The following is a 20258-nucleotide window of genomic DNA, read 5'->3' on the forward strand; positions in this document are numbered from 1 at the left end:
ATGTCATGGCATGTGGGTTGTTCTTTGCTAGCAGAGCTCTCTGCTCATTTTCATTCTGCATCAGTTCATACAATTCCTGTTTCTCTGAATCCATCCCTTTTATTGTTTTTTTTTGCAGCATAATATTCTATTAACATTAATCTATCCCAATTTATTTGGCCATTCTGACTTTGCAGTTTATTTTTAGTGAGGAGGCAGTTAGGTGGCTCAGTGGATAGAGTACTGAGCCTGAAGTCAAGAAGACCTGAGTTCAAATGTAGCCTCAGACATTCACTAAGCTGTGTGACCCTGGGCAAATCACTGAACCTCTGTTTGCCTTAATCCACTGGAGAAGTAAATGGCAAACCACTCCAGTATCTTTGCCAAGAAAACCTCCTGGACAATATGATGCACAGGGTCATGAAGAGTCTGACTCAACTAAACAACTATTCTTAGTGATTTGGAGTGCTGTTTTTTTTTCATGTGGTTATTGATAGCTTGGGTTCCTACCCCAGAGAACTGCCTGTTCATATCTACTGACCATTTAGGGAAGTGAACTAGGATGAATTTATGAGTCCATAAATGAGTATGTAAGGGTTAATGAAGATGTGTGAGGAATATGTCAAAAATGAGTCTTATGATTTGTGTTAAAGCTTTTCCACTTCTCATCTTCCATAACATATTTAACATCATTGCTCATTTGACACTCTTCCCAGATTTCTTTTCAAGATGACAAAAGCCCTACCACAGCTGACTCCGTTTTTCATTTTATCTTCCTCTCCTTCCCTCTTCCCACCCACATCCCGTTTGTCGTCTTTCCAAATTTGTCAGATTCCATAGCTTTTTTCCTTTTCTGTGTAGAGAACTCATTGGATTTTACTTCCTCCTAGGCCCCCACTCAAAACTTCATCTCTTTTGTGGTGGTTGTTCAGTTGTGTCCTGACCCTTTGTGACCTCGTTTGCCATTTTCTTGGCTTAGATAATGAAGCAGTTCATAATTTCCTTCTTCAATTTATTTGAATTCAAGTCTTCCTGACCCCTGAGGCCGTGGGTCAGCTAGGTGCCACAATTTTGGAGGACCTGAATTCAAATTTGGCCTCAGACAGTTCTAGCTGGGCAAATCACTTAACCTTGTTTGCCTCAGTTCCTCATCTGTAAAATGAGCTGGAGAAGGAAATGGCAAACCACTCTACAGTATCTTTGCCAAGAAAACCCCAAATGGGGTCACAGAGTCAGAAATGACTGAAACAACTCAACTTCCTGATTTGGCCAGTACTCAATCCACTGAACCACTTGGCTGGCTTTCATCTCCTTAATCCCACATAATTTCTGGTGTCAAGGACTCATCAGGCTACTTATTAGGCAAAAGTTGATCCCTATACAGAATCTAAGCTGTTTTACTTGTAGCCAGGCACGTGAGGCTGATACCCTAAAGGTTCATTATGTTGGGTGCTTCATTAGACTAAGAAAGCTTGTCTCTTCCAATGGAATTTTTTTTAAGCTGATGCTGATTTTCCACTGGAGATTGTTACTAAAGAAGGTTTGGAATCTACCATGGAAGCTGTTGGTTGTCAGTCAAATTGATTTCTCTGTAGTGATTGTAGTTGCTAAATTTGGAGCTGCTGTTTCATTCAGTGAGCACTGTTGCTAAACCTAAGGTTTAGTTCTTTAATGGAGAATGCTTTCTGAAATGGAGACCACTGATGGAGGCAAAGGAGCTTTTGCTATAGACAGTCGTAGATAAAGCTGGCATACATCCCAACCCTCCCACCCCTCCTTATAGAGACTAATACTGATGTTAAGTCTTTCAGATTTACCGAAACAGGTAAGCCACTGGTTTGGTAAGGGGGGACATTTTTTTTTTCATATGATTATCATTCTTAACATCCTCCACTTAAACACACTTTATTGGCTGTGGATTTTATGAGCAGAGAATTCAAGGAATGTTTAAGCATCAAACTTCTACTAAGCAGAATACTGAGTATACAGATAATGACAGCAGAATCTTGCAAATTAGTCCCTCTTGCCAGTCCTTCAGCTCCCTGCTTTGCACAACCCTGAGTGATCACTAAGGGATGGTGATATGACTCAAAACTATGCATCTGTAATCTAAAGAAATTATGAATGAGTTTGTCCCAATATGATTAAGTCTCATCTAGAATTCCATGGTTTTAATCCAACTTCTGCTTGATATAATTTGGTTATTAAAAAGGATTCCACTTATATTCAAATTAAGTGCAAAACAAGGATACTGAGGCAAGTAAAGGACCCTACTTCCATCAAAGACTAGAATAGATAGAAAAAAAAGCCTTTTCACACATGATCTTGAGCCTGTGAGGTTGGAATGGTATTTTTCTTGTTTTGGGGAGGGAAGACTGGAACTCCCTATTTTTATTTTAATGGGCTAGAAGTGTAGCAGCTACTCACGGGAATTAATCATTGGCATGAAAGTGTTAACCAGCTGTTTTTTATGACCTGGGCTAGTTCACTCCTCCTTAGGCATCCTGACATGCTGCCAGAGGGCTCACCACATTGGCAATGAACATAATGGGACCACCTAATCCACTGCCACCCTAGCGTAGCTCAGAACTTCCAGCTCAAAGGATCCACCTATCTTAGCACTCCTTCAGGAGTAAGGATTACAGGAGTGCACCACAACACCCAGGCCCATTTCTTCTAATTGATAAATTTATTTCATGATTTCAAAAGTTTAAAACAAAACTTAGGAGCAGACACAGACTTGTTTGCTTCAAACTCACTGGCTTTAAAGAATCCTCATTTTATCAAAGTACAAATATTTGTGCTTAAATAGAACACACCTGTGTTATATATGTAACATGCCAAATTCAATTATGAAGCAATATCTCTAAGAACAAATTATGGTTTACGCAACACTTATACAGGACTATGCTATAACTTGAAATACGGTAGAGCTAAAAAACTTTTATATACCTTTTTCCTAAGGGATATGTATTTTGCTCAGTGCTGTAGAGATGAAGAAGAGACCATGTAAGGCCTAGGATTCATTATATAATTCAGTGCAAAGTGTTGTGCAATATTAGATAAAATGTAATACACCTTTAAAGGCTTTCCATTCAAATGGCAGATACTTCAATAAAGATATATATGGAAATTCCTCTTAAGAAATCTAACAGCCACAAACCATAATTAAAAAAAAAGACAAAATTCCAATTTTAAGGCACTTAGATTCATCCTCTATTGAGATAATTTTATGAATTTAGGCAACTATTCTGACAAAAATTTACAAATTTGGAATTAAACATGGAATAATCTTGTTTTATGAACTTAAGCAGGGCTCAAATGTTCAAAATACATAATGGAAGGCATAGCTCGGTTAGGATTAAAGCTACCCAAGCACTACAAATTAACAATGCAAATGTAAATCAGAAATTAGAAGAGAGCAAAGGAAACCTCATACAAATAAGGTTATGGCACTTATGGCACTCATTTAACTTTTGGTTCAACAGTTAGTTATTCAGTGTCTGGGACGCTAAGAGGCACTGGGAATACAAAGATGGTGGCGGTAGACAGAAAGTTAGAGATGGAGGCAAAACAAGTAGGTAACTCTCATTTTTTCTACAGTTTACTTTATCTGCATATTTTGTGGAAGCAGTGAATAGTACTAAATAAATGCCCAAGCTGCCATCAGCTGATTAGTTTTTGTTGAGCTAAAGGTTTTGAACAAGAACTACATCTCAGAAATATTTTTAATCTGGCACAAGAATAAAGAATAGAGGAGTTAACACCTCTTCCAGAGGAAGAAATTTCTGATTCATGCATAAGCTATAACTAAGTATTTGGCCGCTGAGATTTTAACACACTAGATTTTTTTATTTTCAGAAATTACTTAAATACACCTAATATCTGTATTTAGTGGAAATACTTTGTTTACAACCTTTATTTTAAAAGTATTTATTACAAAAAGTGTAAAAAAAATCCAGCTAAACCAGAAATTTGAGATTTTTTTTCCCCTTAGGCTTTCACAAGTCAATGATAATTTCTCCAATTCTATTTTACTTCAGTTTTAAAAAGTGATAACCGCCACCCCCTTTTCCAGTCTGATTACAGAGGTGCAAGTATACCCCAAATGGTTTGGAATAAATACATGAGAGGCAAAAGCTATAAAGCTGAGTACATGCAAACAGTATCAGAAAGTCTCAGAAATAAACAAAGTGAAAATAACAACTGTTGGCATGAATTTGACATTTCCTTTCAGTCATCTTTGTCTTTTGCTCCATGTTTAAGGATGCGTGTGAACTCAATATAATTGAAATTTCCCTTTTTGTCAATAGGTGCTTCTCTATACAGCTCATCTACTTCTTCATCTGTGAACCTGTCTCCCATTGTTGTCAGCAATTCTCTTAAGTAATCTTCCTGAATGGTGCCTATGAAATACAAGACAAAAAGATTAGGGGGGGTGGAGGATGGGAAAAAGCTATTCTGAGAATCTTTTAACACGCAAAATGTCTATGAGTAATGAGCATGTCTTACTAAACACAAAAAGATACATACTTCTGGAATTGTATTTCTAGAAATTTAAGACACCTTCACCATCCATCAAAAACGGTCAAATTGTGTGAGGTTTGTGGTACTTAGAAGACTTAAGAGCTGCCTGACATTTCTGTTTCCAGTGTCCTCCAATTTTACTAACCTATTTCTGTAGGCATGCTCTAAACTTCTCATTCTTTGGCTAAATGGGGAAGGTGAAAATTAACACGAGTCAATGAACAGTGAGGATAATCCAAAAAATAATTTTTAAAAATGGCTTTGAAATGATAAAATTTGAAGGCAGGTTATTTTGCTTAAGTGACCCTAAAAGTCAGAAGCCACATGGGCTGAGTGTGGGTAAGGAGGCCAAGAAATATGTTAGGAAAAATGGTTAAAAAATTTCCACTGAAAATTGAGTTCCCTATAATTACACATAAAGAATTCAAGATAGTAAAAATTGAAGGGTTTTCATATCATCAAAATGAAAACCAGAGTTCATATAGTGATAACTATTTTTGCTATTAATAATAAAAGCCACCACCAGTTTAAATTGCTCTCCTAAGAACACACTTTTTGTCTGGTGGTCAATAGTTAGCAAGCACACTTTTGTCCTCTTAATGCCACTACAATATGGTGTGTTCCTCTTCTTTTGCTTCTTATACATGGGGATGCCAATAACTGCTTTATAATTTTTAAAATAAGAGGGCTAGATTTACTGTAGAAACAGAGGATGTGTCAGAATTTAGAGCACTTTATATTGTCTTGCCATAATTACTGGGAAATAGATAGTCATTCAAGAAATACCCACTGAAAAGTTAATTCTACAAAAGGATTACAATGTAGACTTCCGTACAGCTATCTTAAAAGGCGTCTCTTACCTGTAGCTTCTTCATCAAAGCAAGCAAAAGCATTTCTGATGACATCTTCTGGATCTGTTCCATTTAGCTTTTCCCCAAACATTGTGAGGAACATAGTAAAATTTATAGGACCTGGAGCTTCATTCATCATGGCATCTAGGTATTCATCAGTTGGATTCTTCCCTATAATGATGTCCACATTTAAAAAGAATTAACTCACATTTATGAAGCCCTTTCAAATAAAATATAAATCTTACTTTTTAAAAACAATACTGGTTATTTCCCCCCATCTTTGGCTTTAAAATGCCAAAAATTTTTAATAGTTGGTATTCTCAGTGTACTGAACATTTGATTATAAGTCTAGACATGAGTTGAATCTCAGCTTTTTATTAAATACCTCAAATCTCTTACCTTGAGTTTATTCAGTCTTCCTAGCCATCCTCAAGTTGAATCTCTGCATTTATTACATTTTAATTTATAGTTTATGTATATCTTATCCTCCTACTAATATGTAAATTCCTTGACAGTAAGACTGTGTCATTTTTTATCTTTGTACTCCTAGCATCTAGTATGGAACATTTATTGAACACTAAAACTAGGTAGGTGCTTAATAATTATAAACCGTATATCTCAAATAAGGTAATAAGCTAGTGGCGAGGTCCATCTTAAAATTTTGCTAATAATCTTACCTCCATCATGAGGTTCTAGAGAACAGTTCCAAAAGCTGCTTTTGGTTGTTCCAAGCTTCTAAGACCTGGTTTGACCCTCAGTGGCTACTACTGTACTGCAATCGTTTTAGTATTTTAAAACTTATTATACAAAACATTCTAAGATACTCTATAATGTGTGTATGTAAAACAGTTAAAAAAAAATAATCCATGGTTACCTAAGGAAGCGAGCATATCATGTAAATCTTCTTTGTCAATAAAACCATCCCGGTTCTGATCAATCATATTGAAGGCCTCTTTGAATTCCTGTATCTGTGATTGATCAAACATAGCAAATACATTTGAAGTTGCACGCTGAGGGCGCTTCTTGGTGGTCTTTGTCTTTGCCCTTTTGCTTGACATGTTGACTGTTACGTCCTAGCGAGGAAAAAGAAATTAAAAACACAAGAACACAACCTAAATTAAAAGAATTTAAAAGTTGAGCCACTTTACTGGTAAATTGATCAAGACTCAAATGAATCTGTGATCTCATTGATTTTGATTTCTTCCAGTGATAAAGATCGCAACCCATCTATACCTATCCATTCTGTGACTCTTGTCCATGTTCTCTCATAAATTGGGAAGGTCGGGAAAGGATAAGGAGGAAGACCTTCTTAACAGAGGAGTACATGAATAGCTTATCTGTAATCCTTCACCACATAACCTGTCCATCTTTTTAAAATTTATATGTATTATCATACATTCTCTTACATAAGTGAATAAGTACCTGTTGGCTGCAGAACTAAATAGGAGGGTTAGCAGGCTGGATTATTTTCAGGTTATTGCAAAGCCCCTTTAATCACTTGGAACTGGGGGGTGGGGGAAGGAGGAGGGAGTTGGACTAGATGGCCTTTGGTCCCTTCCAGTTCTAAATTTATGTTCCTATGACCTTTTTTTTATCATTACTATTCTACAAATCATGGAAAGGGAAATGAAGAAGCACCTGGTGGGTTGGTGTGAACAGGTTACAACATATGACAAATGAAGAACTTCCAAAAAGTAAAGGATATGAAGAATATACCGTTATATTCATGCCTCGATTAGCAAGATATCTTTATCTGAAGTCACTATCACTAGGGCCCTTTTCTTCTACAACCCATACACTTATTATTTAGTTATGCATTTGTGCTGAGGGAGAAACCAGAATTCATACTGTTGAGACCAGTCACCCTTAATATTTAAGAAAGTTTTTTTGATGACTAATAAGGAAATGTTTTACATAATTATATATCTATACCTTATATCTGATTGCTTACTGTCTCAGGAAGGAGAGAGGGAACGGAGGGACAGAATTTGGAACCGAAAACTTTAAATAAAAATGGTAAAGAATTGAAAAAAAAAATTGGGGTGTTTTGTTTTGTTTTTTGACTGGGCTTCTAGGTAGGTTCCAAAAGACCTGGGCTTTATAATTCACAAACACCAAAGTGATAAATTCAAAGCTGACATCAAACTGATGAGACATGCACAGCACTACTGTGGACTTTTAACAGAAATGACATTCCAATTTCCTTAATTAAAAAACAAAAAAAACCCCCACCAAACATTTAACAAGCCACCAGAGTGAAAAACTCAACAAATAAACTGTACAATGGCTGTAAAGAAATGTACCTAACTACTAGGGCATCAATGCCAGTTTTACACTTTAAAAGTTAAACTTTCATGGGACACAGGGTAGTAGTAATGTTAATTATTATAAGGTGTTCTTCCCATCTCTTCAGAGACTTTTCTTCTCTTTCTTTAATATAGCTGCTGCTTTATAGGGCAGGAAGAAAGATAAGGGTATAGAGTAGCTGTGAAATACAATTATAGGAATAGATTTTTCACCCAGTACTTCCTACTGCCAAATACCCTTAAGCCTGAATTGCCAATGGACTTTAACTTGTAGTACAGGAAATCACTCATAATAGCTAGGTAGTTGATTTTTTAAAAAATAAAACAAATACACACATGGTAAAATAAATTTTATACAAATTATCAATAAAGATAGATATGAAAATAATTACCAATCTTAACTGAAACACACTGAAATATTACAACTAAAATTTAAGTGTCCAGGAATAAAACAAACAGTTTGATCTTTGGCAACAAAAGCAATAATTCCTTTAAAATATTCTGCCTCTCAAAGAACCTAAAACTGGCTTATATAGTTATTACAAGCCCCACAACCATTTAACAATAAAATATTTTACTGTACCATGGCTGAGCTGAGATCCGGCTAGTAATCTGCAAAAGCTGTGGCTAAAAAGAATGGGACTCTGTAATGAGTTATATTCTTCTAGCTACATCTACAAATAGCCACTACTGATTTCATCCACTGACCAGTATAACAATTTTAAAACTTACGTTCCATATACAACATTCATCTATGACACTGAAAAACACTATCCTCTGTACTAAAAATAAATCCCTGGACTCCAAAGAATGAACTATCACCTAGATCTCTGTGCCATAAATTTCTTTCTATAAATGAAGTGTTTAGCATAGCAATGAAAAATTTTTATTTATTATATTAGCTTTGAACAGATGGCTCCCATGACTGACTCATCAATTCTTTCTCTTTTTGGTTACTTACATTCCCTATTACAGTTTCATCACTAAATTCATAAAAGTATAACCCTCACTGTTTTCTTAGATTCTCATTTCAGAGTCTTAACATAAAAATGTCATAAAACAAAATACCACACATACCAGGGGTCAATGTTGTGGTAAAGTATGGTATTTGCCATGACAGACTGAAAAGCTAAGTGCAAATTTATCCATTACTCATCATCCCCAGACCTCTAGTTGTCCTAATCTGTTCAAATTTATCTATAATTGAAGTTGTAGCTTCAGCCAGTACTTGTTCTTACTTTTTACACCCCTCTGTACTGAAGCAATATTATCTATCTTAATTTTGCTTATTTGAAACCTTAAGGGGTACCTCCAATTTCAAATATTCCAAGATTTGTCTGTATATTTAATCCACAACCATCATGCTTTTTAGGGTATGCACAGCATTCTTTCTAGACCAAGGATGGGGAACCTGCGGCCTTGAGGCCACACGTGGCCTTCCAGGTCTTCGGTGTGCAGCCTTTTGACTAAGTCCAAGTTTTACAGAACAAATCCTTTTATTAAGGGATGTAGCTATGAGGCTTAAGGTTTCCCCACTCCAGTTCTAGACCAAAAAGTGTTGCGATACCGGTTTTTTCAAGTTCCTGAATTTAGTTCTCCTGCCGCTATATATAATCTAATACCAGCCCACAGAGGTGAGCAGCACATTTCATTAGGGTATGCATCCAAGAGATTTCATTTGTATTTTCTAAGAGAAATGTCTATGAAATATTCAATCACAAAGGATACTAGTTTTATTCAAACAAAATCCTAAAACTTAACTAAGCTTAATTTTAAAAAACCTTTAAAATTTTTAAAAATGTTATCAATTTTTTGGAGACATTAAATTAACTAGAGTGTTTTTAGACATACATTGCTCCTCTTCTGGCATAAGGGTTACCTCCACATAATGAGATACTGAAGTGGAGCTTAAAAGTGAGGGAATGTACCACAGGTAATGTCAGACTTTTTCTATATTTGGTTAGTTTTCCTGAACTGTTCAATTTCCTTCCCTCTTTTTCTTTCTTGTTAAAAGAGATTGCTATCTGAGGTTTGAAGGAGAGAAGTATTGGGAAATTTGGTGTTGTAAAAACACAAAGTATCAATATAATAGCTAATATTTACATAGCACTTACTATGTTACCAGACACTGTGATAAACACTTTACAATTATTATTTCATTTGATCCTCACAACAATCCTGGAAGGTAGGTGCTATTATTACCCATTTTACAGATGAGGAAACAGGTTAAATGACTTGCCCAGGCACTTTATTCATTGTGCCACCTACCTATCTGTTTTAAAACTAAAAATTATTTTAAAATAACTATGAAAATGATGAAAAACTAAAAGACTCTTCTCAAAATTGAGTGATCTGTGTGTAAGTTTAGATGTGAACAAATTTGGTGGAATACAACTTGCTACCTGTTGATAATGAAATAGTAATTTTTTACTTTATTCCTCTATTTTAGTCTGCTACTCCAAGGACAAGTGATAAAGAAACTTAAGTAGTTTGAAAACTATCAAAAACTGAGCAAGTTTCACATGAAAAGGCTTTTTTTGACCTCCCATAGAATCCTCATTCACATACTATATATAATTAACAAATGTAAGGCATGGTCTTAGAATCAAGAAATTTATTGAACGGCTATTGAAACAAAGGTGTAAATTTGGATGTAATTATAAAAGAATACTATTTTTTGCATTACTTTATAATCATGCCAATTATGTGAAAAATTTAAAGGTGACAAAAACACAAGAGATATCACAGGGGAGTACATGCTTTATGGTCAAATGAATGGTACTTAGTTTAGGAGAGAGAGAGAAGTCACCTTGAACCAGAAAAGCTTTATGGTTATAGAGGCTTCAATTGGTTCTTAATTGGGAAAAAAATATTTCAGAGTTGGAAGAGACAGTACTTTCTGTCTATTGTAGTATAGTGAAAAGTTCTTGGTCCTAGTTCCAGCTCTACTACAAACTAGCTATTTAGACTTTCATGAAGTCACTTAACCTCTTTGAATACAATCTCTTCTATGGGGGTAGATTGCTAAAGTCTCTTTCCTGCTCTAAAATACTTTTAGCTAATGCTTGACTATATCCAATAACTAATAATTTCACACAGCAGAATGCTTACTATGTTGTCCAAGTATAGCCAGGAACTTCTTTCCTGTGTAGACCTGAAAGGTTAGCAAGGATTTCTACTGGTGTAGTACAAGAGAATAAATTCTCTCCTTGTCATATTAGGACAGAATTGTATGGCTAAGCCAAAATTTTAAAAATTCAGAAAAAGCTATCTGTACCTGAATTGGAATGTATTTTTTATGCTCACATGCAAATAAGTACACTTGATACTGAAATTCAAAACACAGCTTCAGAACTTTTTGGAGCGCCAAGCAAAAATTAAAGAAAAAACTCTGCCATCATATTTATCAAAAAACATTTTTCTCTAAAGATACTCGAGGGGTGTTCACATATGAAGGTGGAAAAAAAAAGGAGATGGCTGGCAAGGACTGTTTTCCTTCACTGCCTTTAATTTGTTGTGCCTTGCCATGTTTAGTCTCCCCATGCCAATCAGAGCCCCATATTTACCTTCAACAAAGTAAAAGGCTCCTAAATGCCTCTTACATCAAGTTGAAAAGCTGAGATCAGTTGCCTTTCCCCCCATCCCTCTGGATTTCATTTTTAAATCCAGTCTATATTCTCTGGGATCTTCCTGCCGTTCGGTCATAGGCATAACTCTCTGCAAGTTAAGCTAATTAAACTTTTCAACAAGCAAGTATAAATTTGGCTACAGAAAGTTATTAATAATAGTAACATTTATATAGCACTACGAGCTAGACAGTGTGCTAATCATTATCTCATCTGATATTCGTCAGACTCCTTTTTAGGTAAGTCCTATTACCATTCTCATTTTACAGATGAGGAACCCGAAACAAACAGGTGAAGTGACTTGCCCAGGGTCACACAGCCATTAAGTGTCTGAGAATGTTATCCACTATGCCACCTAGCCTCCCCATCATTTGTAAACATAGCTTTAAAGGCCTCACATAATCTGCAAGCATTCCTTTTCTGGTGGGATAGGATAGGGGGAAGTTCAACAAACCACAGCTATAATACAAAGGACTGCTTGCGTATTAGCCATACTTTGGCTTAAAAGTTATGAATAATGAAAGGCTAATAAAAATAAACAGAAAATTGAATAATAACAGCTAATATCTAAATAGTGCTTATTATGCGCCAAAAGCCTTTACACTCATTTGATCCTCATAACCCTGGGAGGTAACTGCTATTATTATGCCCTTTTCACAGGTGAGGAAAGTGAGGCAAAAAGAGGTCAAGTGACTTGCTTAGGGTCACGCAGTTCTCAAGCTAGTATTTGAACTGAGGTGTTCTTGACTCCAAGCCCAGTGCTCTAACCACTGTACCACCCAGCATCCCCAAATGGTTAATTTTGAACATTTTAAAAGAGTTTTTATGGAGACATTCTAGGTTAGGTATAACTAGAAACAGTGAGATTAAGGGAATCTTTACAAGCTTTCCCCCTTACCCAGGGGCTTCCAAATTGCCCTCAGGGATGTTAATGAAAATATATCAATCTCCAGGTAATCCATAGAGCACAGGCTGATTTAAAATGAGTTCAAGAGAGACTGAGAAAAGGTAACTTATCTGAGTTTTCAAATCTGACATGAGAAAACTGGGAGTCACTAAGATAAAAACTTTTTAAAAAGGCTGGCATTGTGTAGTAAGAACACTGGCTCTGAAGGAGGACTTGTGCCTGAATCAAAGCTCTTGCATGTGAAACTCCTGGGCAAGTCAACAAACCTCTCTGAAGTTTTCATCTATAAAATGAGGGATCTGGACTCGATCTCTAATCTCTAAATCCTAAAGGTATCATGACATTATTAAGAATGTTAGAGAATCCAGAGTCTAACAAGCTACAGGGCATCTTCCTGAACTACTCAAGTAATCACAGGCCATTTCATCCCTAAAGAATTAAGTCACCTTTTTCATCAGCTTGCCACAAGTAACCACAGAACTATGAAGTGATTACAAACTGCAATATATAAATGGAAAATGGCCTACTTAAAATTATATTTTCTATAGCTAGCATTATTTTGCCAAGGTACAAAATGCATTTTCCTAAAGCCAAAGTTGTAGCATTAAAAAAAAAAACCCACCAGTGTTTCTTTTGCTACACCCTGATAATTATTATGATTGTACACAAAATCTAGAAGTTGGATAACTTTAAAAAAAATTTATATGCTAGAAAACAAGAAACTTTATTTTGTGCAGTAACAAAGTGCTAAACATATTTTGAGACAGTTTATTTTTAGATCTGTAACGTTTCAAACTAGTCTACATATGTTCTTACTTTATTGCTGACTAGTTTTCCAATTTGGCTGTGCTAATATTTTTTTTCAGTCCCATTTTCCAAAAGTTAAATACCTGCTTGGTTTCCAACAGTGCTACTCTATTTTAACTTCCTGTTTTCAAAGCAGGGTTAGTTTGACTGCCACACCCCACCAGTGGTTAAGTTTATCTAAAGTAGTTTGGTTGCAATTTGCAGAACTGGGACTGTTCCTGAAGCAAAAGGCATTAATCTTCAACACTACCTTTAAAAAGTTAAGTTTGCTAAATGTGCCCACGTCCAGCATTTTTTTTTAAAATAAATCTCACCTAGACTAGTAACTTTAAGAATAATCTCCATTCTCTTGCAGTTTTACCCCGTTCCTTGTGCATTTAAGAGATGAGAAAAAGAAACCAAGTCGCTCGTGTGTATCCCCTTCTAGGTTCCTGCAAATAAGCTATTTAAAAAACGTACCTAACAACCAGCTTAATTTTTTAAAGCAAACAATTTAGCCTATAACAAACATTTGTTGAATATTGGATCTGTCGGAAATCCCAGACACAACCGTAAGATTTTTAAACTGCTCTCTACAAGCTCAAAAAGTCGTACTGAGTCACAATCTACAGAATGCCCTCAATTACTATGTCCCAAAAAGCAAGCCAACTATAGAATGGGCTCCGGAACTTAAGGCAAAACTTCCCAAAGTGGAATAATTATTGAGGGTTCTTAACCTTTTTTGTTTCAAGAACCACCTCCCTCTCGCCCTCTGCCGCTTTGGCCCAAGAACCCTTCCTCAGAATGTGTGTAAATGCACAAAATACAGTACTCAAAATTTCAAGTGAAAACAAGTACACTGAAATGCAATTAGCAAAAGTGTTGTTAAAAGTTCCCAGACGGGTACAGAACCTCCCAGTTCATGCACAGGTCTGCGGCCCAGAAGGAGCTCGGGCCGGCCACCGCAAGGAGGCCCGTGGGGTCAGCCCCGGAGACCCCCTCCTACCATTCACTCCCTCAGGGCTGAGCCCCCTCAGAACCAAGTCTGGATTGGGGCGAGCTGAGCCTCGCTTCCAGCTGCAATCTTCCCAGATGAAGGTGCCGGGCGGGGTTCTAGGACAACCCCTTCCCCGGACCCCGCGGGGTCAGAGTTGGGGGAGGGGCGGGGTAGCCCTGCCGACCCTCCAGGCGTCGTCCCTCTAGGAAGGGCTCTGGCGGGACGCAGGTGCTACCGGCGTCGCGAGCACCACTCACCTGCGGCGGCTGAGAACTCAAGAATGGCGGCGACAAACGACAACGCGCCCCGCAACAAGGCTGGAGATGAGGGAGGAGACGGCGGCTACTCGGCGTTACAATCCACTCAGCTCACTACTGCCCAGGAATCAGCCGCGAGCCCCGGCACTTCCGGCGCCGACGCACAAACCGGAAGGAACTTCGGGCTGGGCTCCATTTTCTGCCGAATAGTGGGGCCCTTCTAATGAGAAAAGGAGGGGAAGGATAGACAGCATCAAGCTATAAAGACAACAAGTGGATTGAGGAAAAGTAATAAGCATGACACAGTATGCAGAGCAATGAATGACGGTGCTTGGTGATATTACTTTTAAGTGAAATTCTTTGGTTCCTCGGGGTTAGCCGTCATAATTTAGTTCTTCTCCTCCCCTAGTTGTTTGGAAAGATGGTCGACTCTGGCCCCAGGCATTGGCCTTACCTCACATTCCAAAGCTCAACAAAGGGCAGGGCCACGCAGTCTATGTCCTTGTAGGGAAGTAGAAGAGAATGTTTGCATAGAGATACACGTGATCCTCTAAGTCTCGTTCTATTACCTCATAGGTGGTCTTGCGCAGGCGCAGAGCTGCCTTTCTTTCTCTCTCCCTCTCTCCCCCCCCCACACCCACCCACCTTTAATCCTCTTAGTGCCGAACTGCCTGGGGCAGAAAAGTGCTTGGACGTCAGGATTGTGTGTCAGACTTGTTTACTCTGTCTCCAGTTAGTTCATCTATGTAAATAAAACCTTTACCAACCTTAAAACACTATTGTACTAAAAGTACTAGTAGTACTTTATCAACTAATTACTAATCATAGTTTACTTCTCTCTTTCCCTAGAAAAGGAAGAGGTATCACGACAAGGGGAGTTTTCATGAATAATTTAATTTCCCTTTAGCTTTTGGTTCTCGTTGCTTTTAGAAAGCTAGGGTCTTCTCCTTTACAAGGAGGAAATGCTGTCCCCCAGCTGGCAGGTGGAGGCTGTCACCTTCCAACCCCCTCCCTCCACGCTTCCCCCAAAACTCCAAAACGTCCCACCTACATCCTCTGAGTCACCCTGGACCTCCCGTATAAATGACGTCAGGGTTGCTTCCAGGAAACAGGATCCCCTTCCATTAGTCGGTCGGTTTAACGACCTTAGGTCGCTTCCAACTCCGAGTTTTCTTCCAACTCTGAAGAGTTGGGGTTTGCCTTAGGCTCACACAGTTGAGTGTGGGAGTTTGGATTTGAACTTAGGTCTTGACGAAGTGCTTTTTCTCACCACACCAAGCTGCATTTCTGTCAAGAACAACATTAAACGGGTTGAACCTGATTTTTATCATTGTGCATCTATCAGCTTTTCCAGAGGTCAGGGAACATAGCTCAGGCTAAGGTCTGAAGCAGGGCTGAGGCATAACCGAGAATTCTGTCTTGTCTTAGCTTTTCTCTGTGCCTTTTCACAGGCTGACCCCCAAGCCTAAGATGCACTCCCTCCTCACCTCCAGGCTCCTGGCTTTCCCAAGCCTAGCGTCTTTAAAAACAAAGCTCAAATTTCTTCTCCAAGGTGGGTTTCCCAGTCACCTCCCTTCTTCTAGATTACTGCCAATTTGCCCGGTATATATCTTGAATGTACATAGTTGTTTGCTTCTTGTCTCCCCTCCAAATAGAATGTGAGCTTCTTGATGGCTGACTCTTTTTTGTCTTTCTTTGTGTCCCTAGCATTTTGCACGGTGCCTAGCATGTAGTAAGCGTTTAATAAATGCTCGCTGTCAAGAAAGTGAACGAATCCAAGGCATTATGCTAGATGCCAGAGGGAAAAATACACCTTCTTCCCAGAACCTTCTTCCAAGAAGTTTTCTTTCTAAATGTTCTGATATTAAATTGTAATACTTAAAGTCAGGCCAAAATCAAAAGGAAGGAAGCAAATGCCATTCCCTGACTATCCTGTAGTGATTGCAATCACACCATAATTTGGGGATCTTGAGAAATGACGGATAAACTGAAGATGTTTGTCCTTATTCTCAGAGAGATCTTGAAGAGGATCAGGAAGGTGATGCTATGACTTGCAAGTGAATTAGATTTAAGTGAGAGAGGGCTATGCAAAGTCACTAGCCTCACTTTCTCCTCCAGAGTCATCTGGGTCCAGTGGCAAGATATAGATCTGATTTGTTCTGAACTTATGTACAATCCTTCCCTCATCTTGATTATTTAGAAACATTTTGTGTAAATGTATTAAAATTAATAAGCAAGATACTCTTTCTGAATGATATAGTGTTAACATCCTATTAATAATTAACTTGTTTTAAGCCAAGAGGCAATATAATAGTTGCTAAGGTCCAATGGTTCCCTCTTCTTTGGCTTTAGGAAGTTTATCACAATTACAATTGCTCCAACCTTGGAACAGGAAGTTAGGATTAGAAATTCCTAACATTTAGGATGAGGTTGGACTCTCTTAATGTACATTTATAATGAATCTCTAGTTAACCCTTCACCTCTTTTTGACTGAGGGACCACTGAGGTTGAAATGAAATGAAATAACAAATTATGTTATAGTAGTTGTGTTAAACAGGTCATAGAATACAAAGTCAGGGAAGAGCAGAGCTTTTCTTGAGACATGCCTTAAACCTTGAATGAGTAGATACATTGGTACTTTAAGGGGGGAGACAAGAAAAGGCTTCCTGCTGAAGGTAGGACTTGAGTGCGGAAGGAAGCTAGGAAAACCAACAGGATGAGAGGAAGGAGCATTTCAGGGTTAAAGGACAGTCAGTGAAAAGGGATAGAGCTTTGTTTTGTGATTTTCTCAGAGTAGAGTGGGGGTGAGAGGCAGGGGGAAGGTTAGTATAACAAAGAGATGTTGATCTTTTTAGGCAACCCCTAAAATCAGACCTGATTCATATGAGTCCAGAGGGTCAAGGCTTATATAAAGTTGATAAGTAAAGCAAATAAGCTATGTTGAAGGATATCATGTCTCTCAATTGATAAAGCATTTACTAATTATCTACTTTGTTATAGGTTTTTTACCAGGTGCTGAGGATACAATGACAAAAATGAAATATGGGAAACAATATGTGCCCAGATAAGTAGATATGAACTACACAGAAATTAAGCAGTCATCCTGGGAGGGCAGATACTAACAGTGGGAAGCATTAGGAAAGAGGACAGCTGCATTCCCACAGTGCTTCAGGTTAAGAGATTTACTTCTTGGAAAGAGTTCTGCATAGAGATGGAATGTAAGTAAGAAGCTTAGGGGTGTTTCTGAGGCAAGATGTTTATTCTAGCCAAGAGAGGAAGCAAGAAATTGGGACTAAGGGTTCCCTCCTCAGAGGAGAAGATGGTACCACACTAGAAGTATATCCATCTATTCCCTTAAATATTACAGGGAATACGATTGGGTTCCATCTAACTTCTGATCACTTGGTCATTTTGGAGCTAAGGGGGACCCTAAACTCTATATCCAAGGCTTACCCCTTTTCAACCTAATACCAGTTTCATAATGAATACACATAGAAAATAGCAAAGAAATCCATTTATCCAAATAGTAGCAAAATCAGAGAAGGTATAAATAGGAGAATATATACTAGACAATACAGAATCAAGGACCTCTCCCATTGGAAGCAAGATAGCTCAGCACAAGAGAGAGGATTCTGAATCTCACCAAAGGGGAAACTCCCAAGCCTTTAGAGAAGCAAGCTGGAAATAGGTATATGATGGAGACTGCCTGCTCTTCTCATAGCTTCCTAGATTCTTTTCCTTCAATAACCTCAAGTGGAATTGGCTTCTTTTGCCTTTTCTCTTGAAGCTGGAAGCCAACTCAATGCTCAAAGGAAACTGAGAAACTGAGGAGTCCCAAAGGAGGACTGGCCCTGAAGAGTTCTGAAAGGGGACACAAAGGGAACTCTTACTTGGAGGGTCCCAAAAGATACTATTGAAGGTTCATGCAGGGCAGCTTCTTGTGATGTATGGAAAGTTTGAGAGACATAATTTCTGGGTAATTAATCATTTTATTAATTATAGCTAGCAAATAGTTAATAAAAGGATGGTCATTTGGCCTTCTCCCCTAAACCAAAGGCCCTTCCTGGAGGTCTCTTGACTCTTATATATCCTTGGAAGAGTGGGTGTTCCCAAGAGGTGGCAATCAACTCTGATTGGTTAACAATTCATGAGGGAAGGAATATTATAATGAGAAGTAGACCTATTCTAATGAGGGGCTGGGGGACTTGACTGTGATCACTCAGTCTTGGACAAAGAGACTTATCTCTACCCAGACCACCCTCACCTAGAGCAGTCCAGACAAAGGGGATCCATCTCCACTCAGATCTGTCTGATTAAAACACAATGGGCCAGAATTCACCTAGGCTACAATCCCTTTAATTTTTGATCAGTTCTAAGCTTTCCCAACTGGGTAAGTCTCCCCCAAGATTTCATCTCATCATTAGCTCGGCCCTTCAGAGAACTAAACTTTGACCTAATCCCCAAATGAGGAAATAGGAAGAGAAAAAATCCTGGATCTCCTCAATATTAACAATGGTTTATTTGATAATCATTTCTCTCAGTCCTCTACTCTATCAATAAGGAGAGAATCTCATACCAATGGGCTTTGGAGCAAGGGTTACAAGTAGCAATGGCTAATCCTAGGGACAAATTATTAACCTATTGTGTCCTGTTCTCCTAGAGTGGGCACTGGGCAGACAGTAGAGTAGGGCCAGGGACAAACTTAGACTCAATAACTTCTGTTCCTAGAGAATAGTGAGAATGTTTGCCATTAATGCACATTCCTGATTTTATTCTGCAAATGTAAATTCTGAGCAAACTTCTTCCATTTCTATGTCCGTTCTCCTCCCCAGGCCCAAGAAAACATTCCAGATTGGTGAGAAGTTAGAAGACTTGCTACCATTGGGGGCTACATCCTCTTTGTTTTCTCCCTTACTGAACTGGAAAGTGAACCCACACCCAAGCCCACTTCTCACTGGGTTTGAATCAGATGGAAATCAAAAACTATATTTCTTCCAGTGACATGGAGGACAACTAGGTCTTAGCATCTGTCCTGCTTCTCTCCTTTATGATCCCCAGTCGCTGGCATCTAGCTTACTTATATAAGCGTCTTGCCATTCCTACCACTGCATCCTTAGAGCTTCTTGATTTTTCCTTTTGCCTTGTTATTTGCCTCAGTTCTTCATCTGTTAAATGAACTGGAGAAGGAAATGGCAAACCACTCCAGTGTCTTTGCCAAGAAAACCCAAATGGGGCAGACATGACTGAACAATAACATCTGTGCTGCAGCTGAATTTTCTTTCATTTTTTTTGAGGAGCTAGGCAATGGGGTTAAGTGACTTGCCTAGGGTCACATAGCTAGTAAGTATCCAGTGTCTGAGGCCGGATTTGAACTCAGGTCCTCCTGACTCCAGGGTGGGAGCTCTATCCACTGCGCCATCTGGCTGCCCCAGAACTTTCTTTTTCTGTATTATCTCTTCCAATTAGATTGTAAGCTTTTGGGGACTGTTTCCATTTTTCCATTCGTATCTCCAATGCTTAGCACAATGCTTGGCACACAATAATTTTTAAAAAATTTATTCATTGGTTGTTCCTTTTATTAGAAAGAAAGAAACAAGCCTTTGTGAAGCACCTAATATGTGCTAGGCTCTGTGTTAAATACTTTACAAATATTATCTCATTTAATCCTTACAACAATTCTGCTATTATGATCCCCGTTTTACAGTTGAGGAAACTGAGGCATTCAGAAGTGAAGTTTGCCCAGGGATCACACAGCTAATAAGTGTCTAAGGCAGGATTTGAACTTGTCTTCCTGACTCCAGGCCCAGTACTGTGCCACCTAACTGCCTCAGCTACTAGTTGCTTATAGGGAAGAAACTTGGAAGAAATAAGAGCTTAGAGCATTAATCTAAGTAGATATGATACCAAGATCAGCTTTTGTGGCTCTACATGTAACAATGAGCATATCATATCTAGATTATGATATGCAACTAGATGAGCAACCTGTTTTATTAGTTCATCAATATATGTGTTTTCTTGAAGA

General features: G+C 38.2%; 1 protein-coding gene across 1 annotated transcript; it reads right to left on the reverse strand.

Annotated features, from left to right (window-relative positions):
* Positions 1-2649: 2649 nt before the first annotated feature.
* LOC114054115 (myosin regulatory light polypeptide 9) lies at positions 2650-14402 on the reverse strand. The gene is made up of 4 exons (XM_027877243.1): positions 14237-14402; positions 6232-6430; positions 5367-5528; positions 2650-4385 (listed from the first exon to the last, which is right to left on the reverse strand). Exons 2-4 carry the CDS (start codon positions 6413-6415, stop codon positions 4213-4215), a joined length of 519 nt encoding a protein of 172 aa, XP_027733044.1. The 5' UTR covers positions 6416-6430; positions 14237-14402; the 3' UTR covers positions 2650-4212.
* Between the last annotated feature and the right edge of the window lie 5856 nt (positions 14403-20258).

This window comes from Vombatus ursinus, unplaced genomic scaffold, assembly GCF_900497805.2.
Source record: "Vombatus ursinus unplaced genomic scaffold, bare-nosed wombat genome assembly UNPS02014812.1, whole genome shotgun sequence".
Taxonomy (NCBI): Eukaryota; Metazoa; Chordata; class Mammalia; order Diprotodontia; family Vombatidae; genus Vombatus; species Vombatus ursinus.

Bases quoted from the DNA above. Each gene is read 5' to 3' on its own strand.
- LOC114054115 (XM_027877243.1), bottom strand. From the start codon at position 6,415: ATGTCAAGCAAAAGGGCAAAGACAAAGACCACCAAGAAGCGCCCTCAG. The intron at 5,529-6,231 runs GTAACCATGGAT...ACATCATTATAG, and splicing joins TGATATGCTCGCTTCCTTAG to GGAAGAATCCAACTGATGAA. The intron at 4,386-5,366 runs GTAAGAGACGCC...TGTATTTCATAG, and splicing joins CTTTGATGAAGAAGCTACAG to GCACCATTCAGGAAGATTAC.